This window comes from Puma concolor, chromosome E2, assembly GCF_028749965.1.
Source record: "Puma concolor isolate L17-30 chromosome E2, mPumCon1.1.hap2, whole genome shotgun sequence".
Taxonomy (NCBI): Eukaryota; Metazoa; Chordata; class Mammalia; order Carnivora; family Felidae; genus Puma; species Puma concolor.
Genome location: NC_141681.1, coordinates 60,823,825 through 60,846,586, shown reverse-complemented (window position 1 = coordinate 60,846,586; position 22,762 = coordinate 60,823,825). Strand labels below are relative to the sequence as shown.

Below are 22,762 nucleotides of genomic sequence, written 5' to 3'. Positions count from 1 at the left end.
TCAGCACAGAGCCTGACATGGGGCTCGAACTCACGAACCACAAGATTATGCATGACCTGAGCCGAAGTCAGACACTTAACCGACTGAGCCACCCAGATGCCCCGTGAATTACAGTATATTTTAAACTGAGGGTTATAAAGTAGTTGTATTAAGTCAGTACTAATATTAAATGTTTATTTCTGAGACAGAGACAGAGCATGAGTGGGGGAGGGGCAGAGAGAGAGGGAGACAGAATCTGAAGCAGGCTCCAGGTTCCGAGCTGTCAGCACAGAGCCCGCTGTGGGGCTCAAACTCACAAACCGTGAGATCGTGACCTGAGCCGAAGTCGGTCACTCAACTGACTGAGCCACCCAGGCGCCCCTAAGTCAGTACTAACGTTAAAGATCACATGGCATAGGGGCTCCTGGATGACTCAGTCAGTGGAGTGTGCAACTCTTGATCTCGGGGTTGTGAGTTTGAGCCCCATGTTGGGTGTAGAGATACTTAAAAAATAAAATCTTTTAAAAAATCACCTGGAGGGGCACCTAGGTGGCTCAGTCGGTTGGGCATCCGACTTCAGCTCAGGTCATGATCTCACAGCTTGTGAGTTGGAGCCCCGCGTCGGGCTCTGTGCTGACAGCTCGGAGCCTGGAGCCTGCTTCAGATTCTGTGTCTCCCTCTCTCTCTCTGCCCCTACCCCGCTCACACTCTGTCTTTCTTTTTCTCAAAAATAAACATTAAAAAATCTTTAAAAAATCACATGGCTAGAACATTAGAGAAAATATGAAAGGGAATCACACAGATTAAAGGTAAGTATTTCTTTGGGAGATTTCTGCTTTATTTGTATATGTGGTGTATGTGCGCACCATTGTGATTGGGTAACAACGTGAGTATATTCCTTATTTTGGGCAATAGTAAAAATGCATGAAGCCAGCTGCACTGTATTTTACTGCATCTAGATTGCCCGGACACAGAAAGCAGGCAATAAATGAAAGCCATCTTAGCTAGTATCTTTTTTATTCCTCGTGGACCTATTGTTACCATCTTCAGTAGTAGTTAGCTCAGGTTTAGAGAGATTAGGAATTTTGCTCACTGCTCATCATAACCTCTGCAGGGGCAAAAATCATGTCAACCTTGACTATATCTCAGGCTCTTGGTGCAATTCAGGTGCAAAATGTTTGTGCAACCATCCCCAGAGAGCCCAGTACCTTTTTAGGTGCATTTGTGAGTTATTCAGCAGGTTAATCAAGGACATTCCAGAGCATCTAAAGTTATCAGAAGGGCAAGATAACCTGAAGAAGTCTTCAGGAAGAAGTTAAGAACAGGAGCAGCTAGAAGGAGAGGAGGGCAGGGCGCCTGGGTGGTTCAGTGGTTAGGCGACTGACTTCGGCTCAGGTCATGATCTCGTGGTTTGTGAGTTCTAGCCCCACGTCGGGCTCTGTGCTGACAGCTCAGAGCCTGGAGCCTGCTTCAGATTCTGTGTCTCCCTCTCTCTCTACCCCTCCCCTGCTCATGCTCTGTGTCTCTCTGTCTCTCAATAGTAAATAAACGTTTAAAAATTAAAAAAAAAAAGGAGAGGAAGGAAAAAGTAGGACAGAGGTAAGGCAGAGCATAGACAGGAAGGAAGCCCATGGCAAGAGACTGCAACAGACACTCGTTTTTAGCACCAGAGAGAGCACCTCTAATGGGCTCAGCTCTTACTCCTGGCCAAGAACAGCCCAACAGGCCAGGTGACCACATTCAGAGCTAAGAACATCCACCCTAGACAGAAGTTGGCCTGAAAATAACTTGAAGTACCAACTTTGAGCCTCATTGTGCTTGTCTGAAAAATGAGGGCTTGTGCCAAAATACCAAGAGGGAAGTTTTCACTAAAACATATCTACCTTCCTATGCCAAACTGTGTCCCCATAATCATAAAACAGCATCAACAATGACCACCAATAATTTATTTCATTCATATTATTCAAGGTGTTTTTATCTGTTACTTGAAGGGGAGTATCTTAATGACCTCGTCTATCTTTGCCTAGACCAACAGTTTTGGAGGGAATGATCCTTTTTCCTTAATTTGGACATGTTAGGAATTAAGCATGGTCAGTGGGGAAATTTTGCTGAAATTGAGGGAGAAGGCATTAAAGAATTGGAGAAAGAACATAATATTTGGATTCAAAGAAATCTTAGTACACTTCATGTGAAATTTTTGTCATTTTTTTAAAGGGAGAGAGGGTGGACCCATACATTAAGTGCAAGAATGTGCCATCAATATTTCTGAAAGGACCTTCAGACACTGATACCAATTGTTACCTCAGGGAGCACTGTGGGAGCAAGAAAATTACTTTTAAAATTTATTTTTAAAATTAACATACATAAAATTGAGTTTTTTTTGTGTGTAAATACATATATTTTAACACACATAGAAACTGTTTTTATCAGTAGCTTTTATAGGGGCACCTGGGTTGCTCAGTGGTTAAGCATCTGACTTTGGCTCAAGTTGTAATCTTATAGTTTGTGAGTTCAAGCCCCACATTGGGCTCTGTGCTTATGGTGCAGAGCCTGCTTAGGATTCTCTCTCTCTCTCTCTCTCTCTCTCTCTCTCTCTCTCTCCGTCTCTCTTTGCCTCTTCCTTGCTTATGCTCTCTCTCTCTCAAAATGATAAGTAAATAAACTTAAAAAATAAAACAAATGGCTTTTATATAAATAATGAGTGGATACAAAAAATGCAACCCAGAAATAGGTATAAAAATAATGATGCATTTGTTTTTGTGCGTTTCTGTGACTTATTTCACACAGCATTATACTCTCTAGCTCCATCCATGTCATTGCAAATGACAAGATTTCATTCTTTTTTATGGATGAATAATATTCCATTATGTGTACATGTATACACACACATACATATATATGTTACGTACACATACACCACCTCTCCTTTATCCATTTGTCAGTTTATGGACACTTGGGCTGCTGACACAAATCACTATATTGTACACTTGAAACTAATATATCACTATATGTTAACTATACTGGAATTAAAATAAAAATAGAAAAAATAAAATAAAGGTGCAATGACTCCCTTGTACTTACTAGCCATTTTAAGAAAATGATCTTTGAAGCCCCTGTGTGCCCTTCCTACACCACTCCTCACTGCTAGGAAGTATGTTTCTTGAATTTGGGGCTCACTTTTCTCCTATTTTATCTGCCACATGACTTTGTATCCCTAAACAATATGTTTCTTAATATTTTTTTGCACAGTTTGGCTTTTATGTAAATGGAATTATAACTGCACACTCATGTAACTCTCTTTCTTTGTTCAGTATAACGTTTCTGAAATTGATTTATTCATAACATTAGATGTGGCTCTGATTCACTCATTTCTTTATAGAATAGTATTCCATTGTATAAGGAAATCATAATTTAGTTATCAATTCTACCACTAAACACTGGGGATGTTTACAGTTTTTTTTTTTTCTAGTAAAACGGTGCAGCTGTGAACATTAGTTACTCTGGATATATGCTTGGACACAGAATTTCTGAGGCATGGTCAAACCTTAAAATTTACTACATAATGCCAAATTGTTTTCTGAAGTGATCATGCCAATTCAGACTGTCAGCGACCATGTGTGAAAGTTAGCATTATTAAACTTAATATTTTCAGAAGTTTATATTTGTGCCAATTCCACGGATGTGAAGTGGTATCTAATTTGGGTATTAATTTTCATTTCCTTTGTTACTAATGAGATTAGCGTATTTCCATGTTTTCAGTGATGAATTATTTTTTCATGAGGTATACATTCAGGCCTTTTCCCCAAATTTCTGTGGAAAAAACCTATTTTGCATATTAACTGTCCAATTCCTTTTTATATCCTACATAGGGATTCCTTGTCACCCATATGTATTGCAGGAATATTTTTCCAGTTTGTGATTTTTAATTTTTTTTGGTGATCAGCTTTTCTTTTGATAGTTACACTTTACATTTTTTTCAAGTTTACTTATCTAAGTAATCTCTACACCCAATGCGGGGCTCAAACTCACGACCCCGAGATCAAGAGTCACACATTCTTCTGACTAAGCCATCCGGGTGTCCCAGATTTTTAATTTTATTTATTTATTTTTTGATTTTTACATTTTAAAGCAGGCAAGTTTTGAATTCTTTTCTTATATTCTTATAGTTTTCTCTGCCACCAAGGCCACAAAGATATACTTTTATTTTGTTTTCTAAAATTTCAGAAATTCGCACTTCACCTTTTGGTTTTCATTCGCCTGAAATCGATTTTCTCTGCATGTGGTATGATGTATGGTTTCAATTTCCTTTTATTTTTCTACACAAATAATTTACCCAAAAACCATTAATAGAAAGACCTATCTTCTTCCTGATTATCCTCAATACAAGTTATGTGATAAATCAAGTTTGTATATATATATATATATATGTGTATGTTCCCAAGCCTCACCCCACCCTGTTACTCTGTTTATCTCTGACACATAATTTTTTTCATTGGGATGTTTAACTCAGAGACTAGCACACCACGAGAGATTTAGAGTGCATCGGGGTAGAGATGGGGTATTGTGGGCAGAAAATGACTTTCTTCCTCCTCAGTTATGCACTCCTGGGCCACTCTGGATCTTGTTTTCCTCAGCAATGCTAAACGCCTTCCCAACTTCAGGTTTTTGCACGTGCTTTTTCCTATTCTGTTTCAAGTGCTCTCTCTCTAGCTCAGTGTTCAGCCTGTTCCTCCAGACATTACTGGCCATCTTCTTTCTTGGCTTTCTTCTTAGCTAAAATTTATCCCTATATTTGTCTTCTTGTTTGCTTTCTCTATTCCTCACTAGCAAGAATATAATTTGTGAAAGCTTACGGCCACTGGTTTTGTTCGCTGTTTGATTTCAGGTCCCTTGTGCATAGTATACACTCATATAATTGCTGTTTGATACATACGATAAATAGCAAGTCAGAAATAAGTCCAAATAGCATATTTTATGCATGCCAGTGACCTAAAAATCATACTGGATCCTCAGAGTCAGCAACAGAGGCAAAGGACCCCTGCTTCTTTTTTTTTTTTTTTTTTTTTTTTTTTGTATTTTTAAAAGCTTATTTATTTATTTTGAGTGAGACAGAGACAGCGCAAGTGAGGGAGGAGCAGAGACAGAGAGGGAGAGAGAGAGAATCCCAAGCAGGCTCCACACTGTCATCACAGAGCCTGAAGTGGAGCTCAAACTCATGAAACCACAAGATCATGACCTAAGCTGAAACCAAGAGCCAGACACTTAACCGACTGAGCCACCCAGATGCCCCATAAGGACCCCTACTTCTAGAACTCTGTTCTTTGGACAAGTTACTTACTGCTTATGAGCCTCAGTACAGTCGCGTATGAATGGATAAAATCATGCTATTTTTGTAGGGTTGTGGAAATTAATTGATCTCCATGTGTTTAAAACATGCAGCACAGTGTAGGGGCACATATGTGGTGTTAACACATATAGTTTTTTTCCTTAAAAAAAAAGAATGTGTTCTCTTTCTAGAAGGAGTCATTTTTAGAAATATTCAGAAAGGAAATTATTCATTGGTCTTTCTTAGAAAAACCATTATTGATGGTACTTTTCTCTAATAAGCAGTGACAAATTTCCCCCAGAAATTCAACCTATTAAAAGAGGTATGCATTTCAGAATAAAGGGATTGTGAATCTTCCTTTATTTAAACTATTGGAGACAACCCCTTGCATCCTGAGAAACTTTTCAAGAATGAGAAAAAGGAGAGGGAGAGGGAGAGAGAGAGAGAGAGAGAGAGAGAAAGGAAGGAAGGAAGGGGGAGGAAGGAAGGAAGGAAGGAAGGAAGGAAGGAAGGAAGGAAGGACAAAGACCAGACCACTTAAAGTCATCAAAAGAAAAGAAAAAAACAATCATATTTTTTACCTCCATTTTACAGACAAGATAACTGAGGCTCAGTTTCAGATTCTATGTCTCCACCACCCCCCCGCCTTTCCCCCACTCTAGCTGTCTTTCTCTCTCAAAAATAAACATTAATTTTTTTTTTAAAAAGATACCTGAGGCTTATAAGGGTTGAATTGCTGAAGGTCACAGATTTACTAAGTACATGTGGAGGTTTTCCATTTCCGGTTTTGCGACATCCCACCTCACCAGTCCTCCTGACAACAGTCAACCCACAGCACTTACATTGGCTCTCGGGACCCCTGATGCTCTTCCTCTTTGCCGTTTTACTCCTGTGTGGATCACAGTCTCCTGTAACCTGCTTGTTTTGCACTTAGATGGAGAGGCCCCTGGAGTTGGGCAACGTGACCAGAGTCCAGGAGTTTGTCTTGTTGGGTTTATCCACAAGGCTGGGCATAAGGATTGTCCTGTTTGCCATCTTCCTGGCCCTCTACCTGCTGACCCTCCTGGAGAACATGCTCATCATCTACCTCATCTGCAGTCACATCGAGCTCCACAAGCCCATGTATTTCTTCCTGGGCAACCTGAGCTGCCTGGAGATGTGCTACGTGTCCGTGACCGTGCCCAGCCTGCTCGTGGGGCTGGGCTCCAGTCCATGCCATGTGCCCTTCGCAGCCTGCATGACACAGCTTTTTTTATTCATAGCTCTCATTAGTACCAAGTGCACCCTCCTGGCCTCCATGGCCTATGACCGCTACGTGGCCATCTGCCGCCCACTCCACTACCCACTGCTCATGAGGCCCCAGGTCTGCCTGGGCTTAGCCTTGTCCTCATGGCTTGGGGGGCTGTTGGTCTCAGTGGCCAAGACATCATGCATCGCCAGTCTGTCCTACTGTGGCCCCAATGTCCTCAACCACTTTTTCTGTGATGTCTCCCCTCTGCTCAACCTGTCCTGCACTAACGTGGCCCTGACGGAGCTGGTGGACTTCATCTCTGCTATTGTCATCTTCTGTGGGTCATTGCTAGTGGCTCTGGCCTCCTATGTGGCCATCGGGAGGGCTGTGCTCCACATGCCATCAGCCGTCACCCGCTGCAGAGCCCTCTCCACCTGTGCCTCCCACCTGGTGGTGGTGGGCATCTTCTATGGGGTGGTCCTCTTCATGTATTCCCGCCCCCGCCTCATCAGTTCCACAGACCTCAACAAGGTGCTATCTGTCATCTACACAGTGGTCACACCCATGTGCAGCCCCGTCATCTACTGCCTGCGGAACAGGGAGGTCCAGGCAGTGCTGCACAAAACCCTCCACTCACCCCGGGTCTCTTCAGCGACAACACAGTTTGCCCGCTCCTGATTTTAACAGAGCACACTGATGGTCACCAGAAGGGAGGTGGGTGGGGGTGCATTGAACAGGTGATGGGGAAGAAGGAGGGCCCTTGTGATGAGCACCGGGTGATGTACAAAAGTGTTGGGTCACTAGATTGTGCACCTGAAACTAATATTACACTGTATGTTAACCAACTGGGATTTAAATAAAAACTTTAAGGGGTGCCTGGGTGGCGCAGTCGGTTAAGCGTCCGACTTCAGCCAGGTCACAATCTCGCGGTCCGTGAGTTCGAGCCCCGCGTCGGGTTCTGGGCTGATGGCTCAGAGCCTGGAGCCTGTTTCCGATTCTGTGTCTCCCTCTCTCTCTGCCCCTCCCCCGTTCATGCTCTGTCTCTCTCTGTCCCAAAAATAAATAAACGTTGAAAAAAAATTTAAAAATAAATAAATAAATAAATAAATAAATAAAAACTTTAAAAAGTAATAATAAGATAACACTACTTCCCTGTTCCCAACAAATTTTGCTTCACTATATAATTGGCTTTGGCTAATGGAATGTAGACCAAATTGAGAGTCCTGAGCTGATGTCTGGGGAAGCACTAACTGTTTCCACTGCCTTCTTGCCATTTGCCTTGAGAAGAACATCTCCTGGTTCTGGGATGAGAGACAAGTAGAACAGACCTAAGCCTGCCCTGCAGCCTGAAGCAGAACACCACCATAGATCCAGAAGCCAGAAAAAAAAAAAAAGTGTGCTACTGAAGCCACTGAAAAACATTTTTGGATTGCTTGTAACACAGCAGTGTTGTAGCAATCACTGACTAATACAGCATCATATTGGTTAGGTAATGGATTTCAGCCTAAAACAGTTGCTTAAACAGGATACAACGAATTTCTCATCAATGTAGCAGCACTTATTTGGTATTAATAAGACAGTCCAAAACGTCAGAGTTCCCCTATCTTGTGATATCATTCTCAGCATGACGCTTCCAGGTCAGGGTGCAAGATGGCTGCTCCAGCTCCAGTCATCACGCTTGAATTCCAACCAGAAGAGAAGGAGAGCGAAGGAAGTACAGGAAAGTGTCTTTCCCCTAAAAAGCATAACCTAAAACTTTTCCATGGACATTTGTCCAGCACATACTCCTATGACATCATGGAGAGAAGGGAAGAGCTGAGAAACATTTTTTATGTGTGTATGATGTAAGAAAGTGGTCCAGGTTCATTCTTCTGCATGTTGCTGTCCAGTTTTCCCAGTACCACTTGCTGAAGAGACTGTCTTTATTCCATTGGATATTCTCTCTTGCTTTGTCAGAGATGAGTTGGCCATACATTTGTGGGTCCATTTCTGGGTTCCCTTTTCTGTTCCATTGATCTGAATGTCTGTTCTTGTGCCATGGAAACATTTTTTTCTGGATTCCAGCTGAGATATGGTGGATCTATTACTAAAGTAAGAAGGAAGGACTGATGTAGATGACCACAACCTTTGTCACACATATCTCCCTCACAGTGTGGCTGTGAATGTGACAAATCTATATAAAGTGTTTTGAATAGGGTCTGGAATTCAGCAAATTCTCTATAGACGGTAGAATTACTATAGCTGTAAATCTTTGGGAATATGGAGATGGATAAGACATCACCTTTCTTCAGTGAGTTGTTCTCTTATTTATTCGACCAGATTCACCGAGCAGCTAATGTGGACCAGGCATTGTTCCGGGCAACGCGGATGGGGTCCATGCTCTGAGGTGCTCACGTTATGCTTTGCATATTTTCAGCTGGCTGTGAAGTGAGCTCCACGGAGGAAAAGCAAGAGGAGTGGAGTGTGGTGCCACAGCAACTGGGGATGCAGAAGCCAGACCTTGAAGGTGTCTGCATGCACAGGGAAGACAAGGAAGATCGCGGCATTCAGATGACACTGGTGCACAGGCACCAGATACGACACCCCTGATATGTCCACACAACGCTGAGTCTAGTGCAGCTGGAACCACAACAGAATGGCATCTTGAGTTCCCAGTGAAAGAGGTTCAGCTCTGTCTTATGGACACAAAAGACACAGATTAAAGTGATTTTTTAGGGGCACCTGGGTGGCTCAGTCAGATAAGCATTCAACTTCGGCTCAGGTCATGATCTCATGGTTTACGAGTTCAAGCCCCATGTCAGGCTCTATGCTGATGGCTCAGAGCCTGGAGCCTGCTTTAGATTCTGTGTCTCCTTCTCTCTCTGACCCTTTTCTGCTCGTTCTCTCTCTCTCTCACTCTCTCTGTCTCAAAATAAACATTAAAAATTTTGAAAAAAATAAAGTGATTTTTAAATTGAAAATTACATCTTTTTTTTAAATATGAAATTTATTGTCAAATTGGTTTCCATACAACACCCAGTGCTCATCCCAAAAGGTGCCCTCCTCAATAGCCATCACCCACCCTCCCCTCCCCCCTACCCCCCATCTACTCTCAGTTTGTTCTCAGTCTTTAAGAGTCTCTTATACTTTGGCTCTCTCCCTCTCTAACCTCTTTTTTTTCCTTCCCCTCCCCCATGGGTTTCTGTTAAGTTTCTCAGGATCCACATAAGAGTGAACACATATGGTATCTGTCTTTCTCTGTATGATTTATTTCATTTAGCATAACACTCTCCAGTTCCATCCATGTTGCTACAAAAAGCCATTTTTCATTCTTTCTCATTGCCACATAGTACTCCATTGTGTATATAAACCACAATTTCTTTATCCATTCGTCAGTTGATGGACATTTAGGCTCTTTCCATAATTTGGCTATTGTTGAAAGTGCTGCTCTAAACGTTGGGGTACAAGTGCCCCTCTGCATCAGCACTCCTGTATCCCTTGGGTAAATTCCTAGCAGTGCTATTGCTGGGTCATATGGTAGATTTGTTTTTAATTTTTTGAGGAACCTCCACACTGTTTTCCAGAGCGACTGCACCAGTTTGCATTCCCACCAACAGTGCAAGAGGGTTCCCATTTCTCCACATCCTCTCCAGCATCTATAGTCTTCTGACTTGTTCATTTTAGCCATTCTGACCAGCGTGAGGTGGTGTCTCAGTGTGGTTTTGATTTGTATTTCCCTGATGAGGAGCAACGTTGAGCATCTTTTCATGTGTCTGTTGGCCATCTGGATGTCTTCTTTAGAGAAGTGTCTATTCATATTTTCTGCCCATTTCTTCACTGGATTATTTGTTTTTTGGGTGTGGAGTTTGGTGAGCTCTTTATAGATTTTGGATACTAGCCCTTTGTCCTATATGTTATTTGCAAATATCTTTTCCCATTCCGATGGTTGCCTTTTAGTTTTGTTGAGTGTTTCCTTTGCTGTGCAGAAGCTTTTTATCTTCATGAGGTCCCAATTGTTCATTTTTGCTTTTAATTCCCTTGCCTTTGGGGATGTGTCAAGTAAGAAATTGCTATGGCTGAGGTCAGAGAGGTTTTTTCCTGCTTTCTCCTCTAGGGTTTTGATGGTTTCCTGTCTCACAATCAGGTCCTTTATCCATTTTGAATTTGTTTTTGTGAATGGTGTAAGAAAGGGTCTAGTTTCATCCTTCTGTATGTTCCTGTCCAGTTCTCCCAGCACCATTTGTTAAACAGACTGTCGTTTTTCCATTGGATATTCTTTCCTGCTTTGTCAAAGATTAGTTGGCCATACTTTTGTGGGTCTAGTTCTGGGGTTTCTATTCTATTCCATTGGTCTATGTGTCTGTTTTTGGTCCAATACCATGCTGTCTTGATGATTACAGCTTTGTAGTAGAGGCTAAAGTCTGGGATTGTGATGCCTCCTGCTTTGGTCTTCTTCTTCAAAATTACTTTGGCTATTCAGGGCCTTTTGTGGTTCCATACAAATTTTAGGATTGCTTGTTCTAGCTTCAAGAAGAATGCTGGTGCAATTTTGCTTGGGATTGCATTGCATGTGTAGATTGCTTTGGGTAGTATTGAAATTTTAACAATATTTATTCTTCCAATCCATGAGCATGGAATGTTTTTCCATTTTTAATATCTTCTTCAATTTCCTTCACAAGCTTTCTATAGTTTTCAGCATAGAGATCTTTTACATCTTTGGTTAGGTTTATTCCTAGGTATTTTATGCTTCTTGGTGCAGTTGTGAATGGGATCAGTTTCTTTATTTGTCTTTCTGTTGCTTCATTATTAGTGTATAAGAATGCAACTGATTTCTGCACATTGATTTTGTATCCTGCGACTTTGCTGAATTCATGTATCAGTTCTAGCAGACTTCTGGTGGAGTCTATCGGATTTTTCATGTATAACATCATGTCATCTGCAGAAAGTGAAAGCTTGACTTCATCTTTGCCAATTTTGATGCTTTTGATTTCATTTTTTTTGTCTTATTGCTGATGATTCTAGAACTTCCAACACTATGTTAAACAACAGCGGTGAGAGTGGACATCCCTATCGTGTTCCTGATCTCAGGGAGAAAGCTCTGTTTTTCCCCAGTGAGGATGATATTAGCTATGGGCTTCATAAATGGCTTTTAGATGTTTAAGTATGTTCCTTCTATTCTGACTTTCTCGAGGGTTTTTATAAAGAAAGGATGCTGAATTTTGTCAAATGCTTTTTCTGCATCAATGGACAGGATCGTATGGTTCTTATCTTTTCTTTTATTAATGTGATGTATCACGTTGATTGATTTGCGAATGTTGAACCAGCCCTACATCCCAGGAATGAATCCCACTTGATCATGGTGAATAATTATTTTTATATGCTGTTGAATTCGATTTGCTAGTATCTTATTGAGAATTTTTTCATTCATATTCATCAGGGATATTGGCCTGTAGTTCTCTTTTTTTACTGGGTCTCTGTCTGGTTTAGGAATCAAAGTAATGCTGGATTCATAGAATGAGCCTGGAAGTTTGCCTTCCCTTTCTATTTTTTGGAATAGCTTGAGGAGGATAGGTATTACCTCTGCTTTAAATGTCTGGTAGAATTCCCCTGGGAAGCCATCGGTCCTGGACTCTTATTTGTTGGGAGATTTTTGATAACTGCTTCAATTTCTTTGCTGGTTATGGGTCTGTTCAAACTTTCTATTTCTTCCTGTTTGAGTTTTAGAAGTGTGTGGGTACTAAGGACTTTGTCCATTTCTTCCAGGTTGTCCAGTTTGTTGGCATATAACTTTTCATAGTATTCCCTGATAATTGTTTGTATCTCTGAGGGATTGGTTGTAATAATTCCATTTTCATTCATGATTTTATCTATTTGGGTCATCTCCCTTTTCTTTTTGAGAAGCCTGGCTAGAGGTTTGTCAATTTCGTTTATTTTTTCAAAAAACCAACTCTTGGTTTTGTTGATGTGCTCTACAATTTTTTTAAGATTCTATATTGTTTATTTCTGCTCTGATCTTTATTATTTCTCTTCTTCTGCTGGGTTTATGCTGCCTTTGTTGTTCTATTTCTTTTAGGTGTGCTGTTAGATTTTGTATTTGGGATTTTTCTTGTTTCTTGAGATAGGCCTGGATTGCAATGTATTTTCCTCTCAGGACTGCCTTCACTGCATCCCAGAGCGTTTGGATTGTTGTATTTTCATTTTCATTTGTTTCCATATATTTTTTCATTTCTTCTGTAATTGCCTGGTTGACCCATTCATTCTTTAGTAGGGTGTTATTTAACCTCCATGCTTTTGGAGGTTTTCCACACTTTTTCCTGCGGTTGATGTCAAGCTTCATAGCACTGTGGTCTGAAAGTATGCATGGTATGATCTCAATTCTTGTATACTTATGAAGGGCTGTTTTATGACCCAGTATGTGATCTATCTTAGAGAATGTTCCATGTGCACTCGAGAAGAAAGTATATTCTGTTGCTTTGGGATGCAGAGTTCTAAATATATCTGTCAAGTCCATCTGATCCAATGTATCATTCAGGGCCCTTGTTTCTTTATTGATCCTGTGTCTAGATGATCTATCCATTGTTGTAAGTGGAGTATTAAAGTCCCCTGCCATTACCACGTTCTTATCAATAAGGTTGCTTATGTTTGTGATTGTTTTATATATATGGGGGCTCCCGTATTCAGCACATAGACATTTATAATTGTTAGCTCTTCCTGATGGATAGACCCTGTAATTATTATATAATGCCCTTCTTCATCTCTTGTTACAGCCTTTAACTTAAAGTCTAGTTTATTTGATATAAGTATGGCTACTCCAGCTTTCTTTTGACTTCCAGTAGCATGATAGGTAGTTCTCCATCCCCTCACTTTCAATCTGAAGGTGTCCTCAGGTCTAAAATGAGTCTCTTGTAGATAGCAAATAGATGGGTCTTGTTTTTTTATCCATTCTGATACCCTATGTCTTTTGGTTGGTGCATTTAGTCCATTTACATTCAGTGTTATTATAGAAAGATATGAGTTTAGAGTCATTGTGATGTCTGTAGGTTTCATGCTTGTAGTGATGTCTCTGGCACTTTGTCTCATAGGATCCCCCTTAGGATCTCTTGCAGGGATGGTTTAGTGGTGATGAATTCCTTCAGTTTTTGTTTGTTTGGGAAGACCTTTATCTCTCCTTTTATTTTAAATGACAGACTTGCTGGATAAAGGATTCTCAGCTGCATATTTTTTCTGATCATCACATTGAAGATTTCCTGCCATTCCTTTCTGGCCTGCCAAGTTTCAGTAGAGAGATCAGTCACGAGTCTTATAGGTCTCCCTTTATATGTGAGGGCACGTTTATCCCTTGCTGCTTTCAGAATTCTCTCTTTATCCTTGTATTTTGCCAGTTTCACTATGATATGTTGTGCAGAAGATCAATTCAAGTTACGTCTGAAGGGAGTTCTCTGTGCCTCTTGGATTTCAATGCCTTTTTCTTTCCCCAGATCAGGGAAGTTCTCAGCACCTTTCTCTCTCTCTTCCTCCTCTGGAATCCCAATTATGCGTATATTATTACGTTTCACCACATCACTTAGTTCTCTAATTCTCCCCTCATACTCCTGGATTTTTTTTATCTCTTTTTTTCTCAGCTTCCTCTTTTTCCATAATTTTATCTTCTAATTCACCTATTCTCTCCTCTGCCTCTTCAATCCAAGCTGTGGTCACCTCCATTTTATTTTGTAGCTCATTTATAGCATTTTTAGCTCTTCCTGACTGTTTCTTAGTCCCTTGATCTCTGTAGCAATAGATTCTCAGCTGTCCTCTATACTTTTTTCAAGCCCAGCGATTAATTTTATGACTATTATTTTAAATTCATTTTCTGTTATATTGCTTAAATCGTTTTTGATCAGTTCATTAGCTGTCGCTACTTCCTGGAGTTTCTTTTGAGGAGAATTCTTCCATTTGGTCATTTTGAATAGTCCCTGGAGTGGCGCAGAACTGCAGGGATCTTCCTCTGTGCTGTCTGGAGTATCTTGCATTGGTGGGCGGGGCCGCAGTCAGACCCAATGTTTGCCCCCAGCCCATCACTGGGGCCACAGTCAGACTGGTGTGTACCTTATCTTCCCCTCTCCCAGGGGCAGGGCTCACTGTGGAGTGGTGTGTCCCCTGTCTGGGCTACTTGCACACTGCCAGGCTTGTGGTGCTGCTTCTATGGAATCTGGCGTATTGGGGGGAGGGGTGGATCCGCAAGGTGCGCAGGGGCAGGAGGGGCAGACTCAGCTTGCTTTGCCTTTGATTTTCTGCTTCAGGAGGGGCCCTGCGGCACCAGGAGGGAGGCAGACCCATCAGAGGGATGGATCCACAGAAGCACAGCTTGGGTATTTGCGGGGTGTGAGCAAGTTCCGTGATGGGAACTGGTTCCCTTTGGGATTTTGGCTGGGGGATGGGCGAGGGAGATGGCACTGGCCAGTGCCTTTGTTCCCCCACTGAGCTGAGCTCTGTCCTCTGGAGCTCCACAACTCTCCCTCCTGTTGTCCTCTAGCCCTCCCACTCTCCAAGCAGAGCTGTTGACTTATAACATTCCAGATGTTAAGTCCCGCTGGCTGTCAGAACTCACAGAGTCCAACCCCTCCACTTTTGCAAGCCAGACTCAGGGGCTCTGCCTTGCCGGGCGGGCTGCCCCTCCACCAGCCTGGCTCCCTCCCACCAGTCCGTGTAGTGCGCACTGCCTCTCTGCCCTTCCTACCCTCTTCCGTGGGCCTCTTGTCTATGCTTGGCTCTGAGAATCCATTCTGCTAGTCTTCTGGTGGTTTTCTGGGTTATTTAGGCAGGTGTGGGTGGAATCTAAGCGATCAGCAGGATGCGGTGAGCCCAGCGTTCTCATACTCCACCATCTTCCACAATCTTGAAGTCCGAAAATTACATCTTTAGGGTGAGCCTGGGTGGCTCAGTCAACTAAGCATCTGACTCTTGGTTTCAGCTCAAGTCATGGTCTCACGGTTCATGGGTTCGAGCCCTGCACTGGGCTCCACACTGACAGCGCAGAACCTGCTTGGGATTCTCTGTCTGCCTCTCTCTCTGCCCCTCCTCCTCTCATGCTATCTCTGTGTCTCTCAAAATAAATAAGTAAAGTTCAAAAAGAAAAAAAATACATCTTTATTACAAAAGCAACACATACTTATCACAAAAAAAATGACAAAACACAACAAAATGAAAAGGAAAGCAAACCCTTCCCAAGTTCCTCCACATAATGGCAATCCCTATGAACATTTTATAATATCGATTTTCCAATTCTTCCCGTATACATATAGACACACACTGCATTTAAGCATGAAAACACAGCTGTACTCTAATGGGTAAATAATGTGTGGTATTTCCATACAATGGAATATTACTCAGCCTTAAGAAGGAATGAAATATTGCTAGATGCTATATCATGTATAAGCCTCAAAAGTATTACACTAAGTGCAAGGAGACACACAAAAGCCCACATATTATATAATTTCATTTATATGAAATATCCAAAACAAGAAAATCCATACAGACAAAGAAGACTTACAGTTTTTTAAGCTAGTGGGCTGGGCTTTGGGAGTGATTTCTATTGTGTACAGGATTTTTTTGGTAGTGATGCAAATGTTGTAGAATTAGATGGTGGCGATGGTTGCACAACTTTGTGAATATACCTAAAACTCAATGAATTGCACATTTTAAAGGGTGAAGTGTATGGCATGTGAGTTATATCTCAATAAAAAGGAAAAGTATTGAGGGGTTCCTGGGTGGCTCAGTCAGTTAAGCATCTGACTTTGGCTCAGGTCATGATCTCACAGTTTGTGAGTTCAAACCCTGCGTTGGGCTCTGTGCTGACAGCTCAGAGCCCAGAGCCTGCTTTGGACTCTGTGTCTCCCTCTCTCTCTGCCCCTCCCATGTCTCTCTTTGTCTCTCAAAAAATAAAAAATAAATTTAAAAAAATGAAGAGTATTGATAACTTGAGATCTCCCCCATGGCCTATCCGCTGGTCAGCTTCAGGACTGGTGTAGGGTTCTGCAGAATGCTGCCTGGACCTCCCTGTTCCGCAGGCAGTAGATGACGGGATTGCACATGGGTGTGACCACCGTGTAGATGACAGACAGCACCTTGTTGAGGTCCATGGCTTCTATGCGGCTGGGACGGGCGTAGATGAAGAGAGTGGCTGCGTAGAAGATGCCCATCACCACCAGGTGGGAGGCGCAGGTGGAGAGGGCTTTGCGGCGGGCAGCGGCTGATGGCATGTGGAACACAGCTCTCCCGATGGCCACATAGGAGGCGATGGCCAGCAGGAGGGAACCCCAGAGGATGACGATGGCAGAGATGAAGTCCACCAGCTCTGTCAGGGCCACGTGGGTGCAGGACAGGTTCAGCAGAGGGGAGACATCACAGAAGAAGTGGTTGAGGATGTTGGGGCCACAGTAGGACAGGCTGGCGATGCATGATGTCTTGGCCACTGAGACCAACAGCCCCCCAAGCCATGAGGACAAGGCTAAGCCCAGGCAGACCTGGGGCCTCATGAGCAGTGGGTAGTGGAGTGGGCGGCAGATGGCCACGTAGCGGTCATAGGCCATGGAGGCCAAGAGGGTGCACTCTGTGCAGATGAGGACTATGAAGAAGAAAAGCTGTGTCATGCAGGCTGTGAAGGAGATATGGTAAGGTCCAGTCCAAAAACCCACGAGCAGACTGGGCATGGTCACGGACACGTAGCACATCTCCAGGCAGCTCAGGTTGCCCAGGAAGAAATACATGGGCTTGTGGAGCTCGATGTGACTGCAGATGAGGTAGATGATGAGCGTGTTCTCCAGGAGGGTCAGCAGGTAGAGGGTCAGGAAGATGGCAAACAGGACATCCCTTACATCTGGCCTTGTGGACAAACCCAACAAGACAAACTTCTGGACTCTGGTCACATTGCCCAACTCCAAAGGCCTCTCCATCTAAGAATAAAATACATCTGCAAAATATTTTGCACATCTTTCTCTCTACAGCTTGCCTTACTCTGGTTCCACACTGTTGTATCACCTACTTAACACCCTTGATACACTCCTCAGTGTCCTTAGAATAAGCATCATGTGTCCTGTCATGGCCCCCGAGCCCCCATGTTCTGATCCTTGCTGACTACTTCACATCACAGCACCATTTGTCACATCCATTGTAGCCCCATGGAGGCCCTTTCACCCCCTCAAATACTCCAAGGTCTTTCCAGCCGTAAAGCATTTCCACATGAAGTCTCTCCATCCTAGAACAGCTTTCTCCCCATTCTTGTGTTTCCCATGTCTGGGAATCCTTGACATTCTTGGCATGAGTTTTTCAATGTCATATCCTCAGAAAATCCCCTGTCAAACCCCGTGTCGTTATTCTTTATCCCTGCAACCCATTACTTCTGCGCCAGGGTGATTGTTATTAACTTTATTTAGTTTAAATTACTCACACAAACTGGAGGTTGCTGGGGGGGGGGATGGGTGAAATAGGTGAAGGGAATGAGGGTGTGCACTTGCTGTGATGAGCTCCAGGTAAGGATGGAAACCTTGAATCACTGTATTGTACACATGAAAAATAATACTGTATGTTAATACTGGGATTAAAATGAATGAATGAGGGGCACCTGGGGGGCTCAGTCGGTTAAGCATCCGACTTCAGCTCAGGTCATGATCTCGCAGTTCGTGGGTTTGAGCCCCTGGTTGGGCACTGTGTGGACAGCTCAGAGGGTGGAGCCTGCTTTGAATTCTGTGTCTCCCTCTCTCTCTGCCTCTCCCCTACTCACACTCTGTCTCTCAAAAATAAATAAACGTTTAAAAATTTTAATTGAATGAATAAATGAATAGGATTACTTGCATGTTTGTTGAGTTATGCAAAGTCTCTCCAACTTGGTTGTAAGCCTCTTGAGGAAAGAGATGGGGTCTATCTCGCTCACAGCTCTAACCTCAGGACCCAGCAAAGGAGTGCATTGCCTGGTACCTTATAGGTTCTTGACACACGTTTATTCAATGCACAGAGGATCAGAGTTGGACTTCAGGCATCACACTCCTCAGCAGGTACAGCAGCAAAGAGAAGGCGATGTTGGCTGGGAACTCTGGGACTCTGCCCACGTGCCCTTCAATTTCTGATGGCTGTTGATCTGGAAGGGAGGCGATGTAGCATGTTTGGGAGAACATTCACTGTGGGATCAGAAACCCTGCCTTGTCGGCCTATTACATCAGCACATTGCTGAGTTCACCCAAGTCTTAGTTTTTCCCTCTGTGAAATGGGGAGAATGATATTGGCTCCCACGGAATAGTGTGGGGGTTGCATAAGGAAAGGAAAGGGAGGGAGTCCCTTCTGGCCACTGCCTTGAGGAGGATGAGGGGGGCTGTGCAAGCAGAGTTTCAGTCCACACGGGCCTCCATCTCCTGGGAGGGTTGGCACGGCCGCTAGTCCTGGTGCACCTGCTGGCATCCGCCACACGTCCAGTGTTCTTCCAGGCACTGAGCTGTCAGCCAACTGTTGTCCAGCCAGATGCTTCTGCTCCAAACAGGAGTGCTTCATTTAGCACGTGAAAACCACACCGCACTTTCTGTCTCCCAAATCAGCACCGCTGTCCGTCCCAAACACTAGTACAGAGAGAAGTAGAGGGGTGTCTGTGGCCCTCATCCCTCACCCGCTGCTCTTCTGTCTCAAGAAGAAGCAGATAGGGACACCTGGGTGGCTCAGTCTGTTAAGCCACTGACTCTTGATTTCAGCTCAGGTCATGATCTCACAGTTCATGAGATCAAGCCCTGCATCAGGCTCTGTGCTGACAGCATGGAGCCCGCTTGGCATTCTCTCTCTCTCTCTCTCTCTCTCTCTGCCCCTCCCCTGCTCATGTGCACTCTCTATCAATAAATAAACTTAAATAAATAAATAAATAAATAAATAAAAACAAATTCAGTGCTTCTCCTGGTCCTTTGGCATAGAGAACAATGCTTATCTCCATATTCTGAGATTCCTCTCTTGATTTGATGACATTTATTGGTGACACTTACCACCATTTATTAGAGAATGGAGTCAGGTACAGCAATTTTCTAGAAAAAACAATGGAAGTTTGATGCCTGATTTTCTATAGAGGGGGTTCTATCCTCCCCACCCCCAACATATCTTATTATAAAGATGGAAGCAGTATTTATTGTATATATGTTTGTCCAGGTTGGGTTCTTTTTAAAAAAAAAATTTTTTTGAGGTTCATTTATTTTTGAGAGAGAGACAGAATGCAAGGAGTGGATGGGCAGAGAGAAAGGGAGACCCAGAATCCAAAGCAGGCTCCAGGCTCTGAGCTGTCAGCACAGAGCCCGACAAGGGGCTGGATCCCACAAACCGTGAAATCATGACCTGAGCTGAAGTCGGACACTCAACTGACTGAGCCACCAGGTGCCCAGGGTGGGTCCTTTTAACAAACAATTTCATTCATTGCTCAATGTCCCGTGAAGCAGGTGTCATTTCCTGGTTGTTAAAGATGAAGAAACAGAGTTTCCCAGAGGCTACAAGTACAAAGTAAGGACACTGGGTTTTTTTTCAAACCAGTTCTGTCCAATTTTACCACCCAGCAGGGCTTTGCATGAGGTTGCATTGCTTATGAAACATACCCTCGGTCTGTTTGAGAGCCACATGTGTCTCATTCTGTCACAAAGCCTTCCTGGCATAGCCTCGCCCTACATCTATCCCAGCTGCACAGCACAGATGATGCTTACTCTAGTCCTACTGAGCTTCTTCCTTTCACAGGGATCTTCTTTGGAATGAAACGGGCATATCTTTGAACTCTAGATGTGCCACTGCCTCCCTAGGAGCCAGTCACTTAACCTCTCCGATCCCTAGTTGCCTCACAAATAAACCTGGGTTCTGAGTGCAGAGTGAAAACTAGAAATTACAATAATCCCCATTTTCCAACATCTACCAACTGCCAAATGTTGTGTCAGGAGATCTTTGCTTTTATTTTATCCTCATCACAACACTGAGAAGTAATCACCAATGTTCCCATGGTACGGATGTGTGAACTGAGGATCACGGAGTCTGCTTGTGTGCCTCAAAGCCTTCCAACTGCTGGGAGTAGAATACAGATTCCACTGCCCAGGTGTGGCTGACCCCATCTCATTATTTTCTTCTCTATCTCTTGGGACTTGGGGTGAAATTTTCATTTTATGATTATTTTTTGAAACATGTTGGCCAAAGAAGAAAAGAAAATTAGTCTTCTAGTCTGGGAAGGGAATGTTAGGACTGAAAGGGCCATTTGAAAGGACTCAGTTTGATATCCTTGTTTTTTGCAGGAGGAAACTGAAAATACCTATACAGGTGCAAGGGCTGTGGTTGGTGCTACAGTTACATAGTTCAAATGGATTTGAGTTTTCCAAAATCCCAGATGTCAAGTTGCTGCCTCCATATGGTGTTGGGATCCTGGACAAAGACTCTATAGGCTGGACCTTATTTCATCGTCCCATTCACCCTGTGAGGTAAGCTTTTGTCTTTTTTTTTTTTTTTTTTAGCTCTGTTTTACTGATGAAGAAACAGAGGCATAGAAAGTATAAGACATTGCTCAAGTACCTTGACAAATCATGGAGGTGATGCTCAATTTAGGTTGGCATTCTGAAGCCATATTCCACTGCTTCCTTCACCACCCTAGGTCTCAATTCCCTTGATGACACTTCTAACCTCAGAGAAGATTAAATGTAGCAATGAGGTTAACACAGCCAAGGCTCAGCTGAGGTCTGTTTGCCCCAGTCCAACAGTGGTTGGAACAGTGTCCAGTCCCGAAACAAGCACATTATATCTGCCCACAGCAGTCCCCCTCCCAAAGAGGCTCTGTGGTCCTGGATATGACTCTCCAGACAAGCCCTGTTAGCACCAAATGGTGAAACTCATCTGGGTACTAAACAAGAACATCTCCACTGCTCTATTCTGTCTGTGCTCCCTCCCCCACCAGATTTTTCTCTTCCACGACCCACTTTCTCTCTGCTCCTGCCTCTGTTAATAATCCCTTTCTTTGTGCCTGCACCAGACTCACTTCTGCTACAATGTATCCCCCATATCAAACATCATAGCCAGTCACCTTAGATGCCAATAGGTTTTGTTTTTTGTTCGTCTTACATAAAATACAATCAATTTAACTTCAAAGGTCACTCTGGAATTCTTCAGCCCAGAAGCAGAGTGCACAGTGGCTATTTAGGATTTTTGTTTCATCCCATAAACATTTATCCAGCATCAGCAAAGTACTGCACAGTGTGCTAGGCACAGTGGAGATATGGAGATGAACGAGATACGCCCCATCCAGAGGAGTTTTCTATCCGATTCTTTCTTATCGGTGCAACTTGGATAAGTTACTTAGCCTGTCTGGCACTTGATAGCCTTTTATGAAAAAAAGATAGATGTAATTGTCTTCATCTCAAAGCATGTAATAACATCTCCACTATTACATAAGAGTCAAATATGAGAAAGATAAATACCATATGATTCCACTCATTTGTGGGATCTAAAAGCAAAATAATAAACAAACAAAAAGCAGATGGAGACCTATAAATACAGAGAACAAATGGTGGTTGTCAGAAGGAAGGGGCTGGGGGGGGGTGGGCAAAAGGGGTGAAGGGGAAAGGGAGGCACAGGCTTCCAGTAATGGAATAAGTAAGCCATGGGAATAAAAGGCACGGCATAGGGAATATGGTCAATGACATTGGCATAGTGTTGTGTGGTGACTGATGGCAGCTACACTTGGGAACACAGCAGGTGGTTCAGAGAAGTTGAATCCCTATGTTATACACCTTACACTAATGTAACATTCTGCGTCAACTATGCTCAAATAAAAATTATGGGGCACTTGGGTGCCTCAGTTGGTTAAGCATCTGACTTTGGCTCAGGTCATGATCTCATGGTTCACGAGTTCAAGCCCCACATCAGGCTCTGTGCTGACAGCTCAGAAGCTGGAGCCTGATTCACATTCTGTGTGTGTGTGTGTGTGTGTGTGTGTGTGTGTGTGTGTGTCTGCTTCTCCCCTGCTCGCTCTCTCTCTCTCTCTCTCTCTCTCAAAAGTAAATAAACATTAAAAACAAATAAACAATAAGAGTCAGATAGACCCAACTCTGAATACCAGGTCTTCTGCTTAATAGCTATGAGACTTTGCACAAGTTACATGTCTTACTAGAACTTCAGTTTCCACACATGCAAGCTGGGAATGATTTTAGTTCTTACCTTGTGGTGTTGCCCTGTGCCAAGTTTCTGGCACACGATAAACACTAATTGTTAGCTATTAT

At 43.0% G+C, this 22,762-nt stretch overlaps 2 protein-coding genes across 2 annotated transcripts; one reads left to right on the top strand and one right to left on the bottom strand.

The window, feature by feature from the left end:
- Positions 1-6,239: 6,239 nt before the first annotated feature.
- LOC112851118 (olfactory receptor 6Z7-like) lies at positions 6,240-7,214 on the top strand. Its single transcript, XM_025914659.2, has one exon. The coding sequence runs from the start codon at positions 6,240-6,242 to the stop codon at positions 7,212-7,214; it is 975 nt and encodes a 324-aa protein (XP_025770444.1).
- Positions 7,215-16,510: 9,296 nt separating this feature from the next.
- On the bottom strand, positions 16,511-17,449 carry LOC112851126 (olfactory receptor 6Z7-like). The gene has a single exon (XM_025914668.1). It carries the CDS (start codon positions 17,447-17,449, stop codon positions 16,511-16,513), a length of 939 nt encoding a protein of 312 aa, XP_025770453.1.
- Positions 17,450-22,762: the final 5,313 nt, after the last annotated feature.

What these genes read in the sequence shown, in the direction of transcription:
- LOC112851118 (XM_025914659.2), top strand. Translation starts at nt 6,240, where the DNA reads ATGGAGAGGCCCCTGGAGTTGGGCAACGTGACCAGAGTCCAGGAGTTT.
- LOC112851126 (XM_025914668.1), bottom strand. Translation starts at nt 17,449, where the DNA reads ATGGAGAGGCCTTTGGAGTTGGGCAATGTGACCAGAGTCCAGAAGTTT.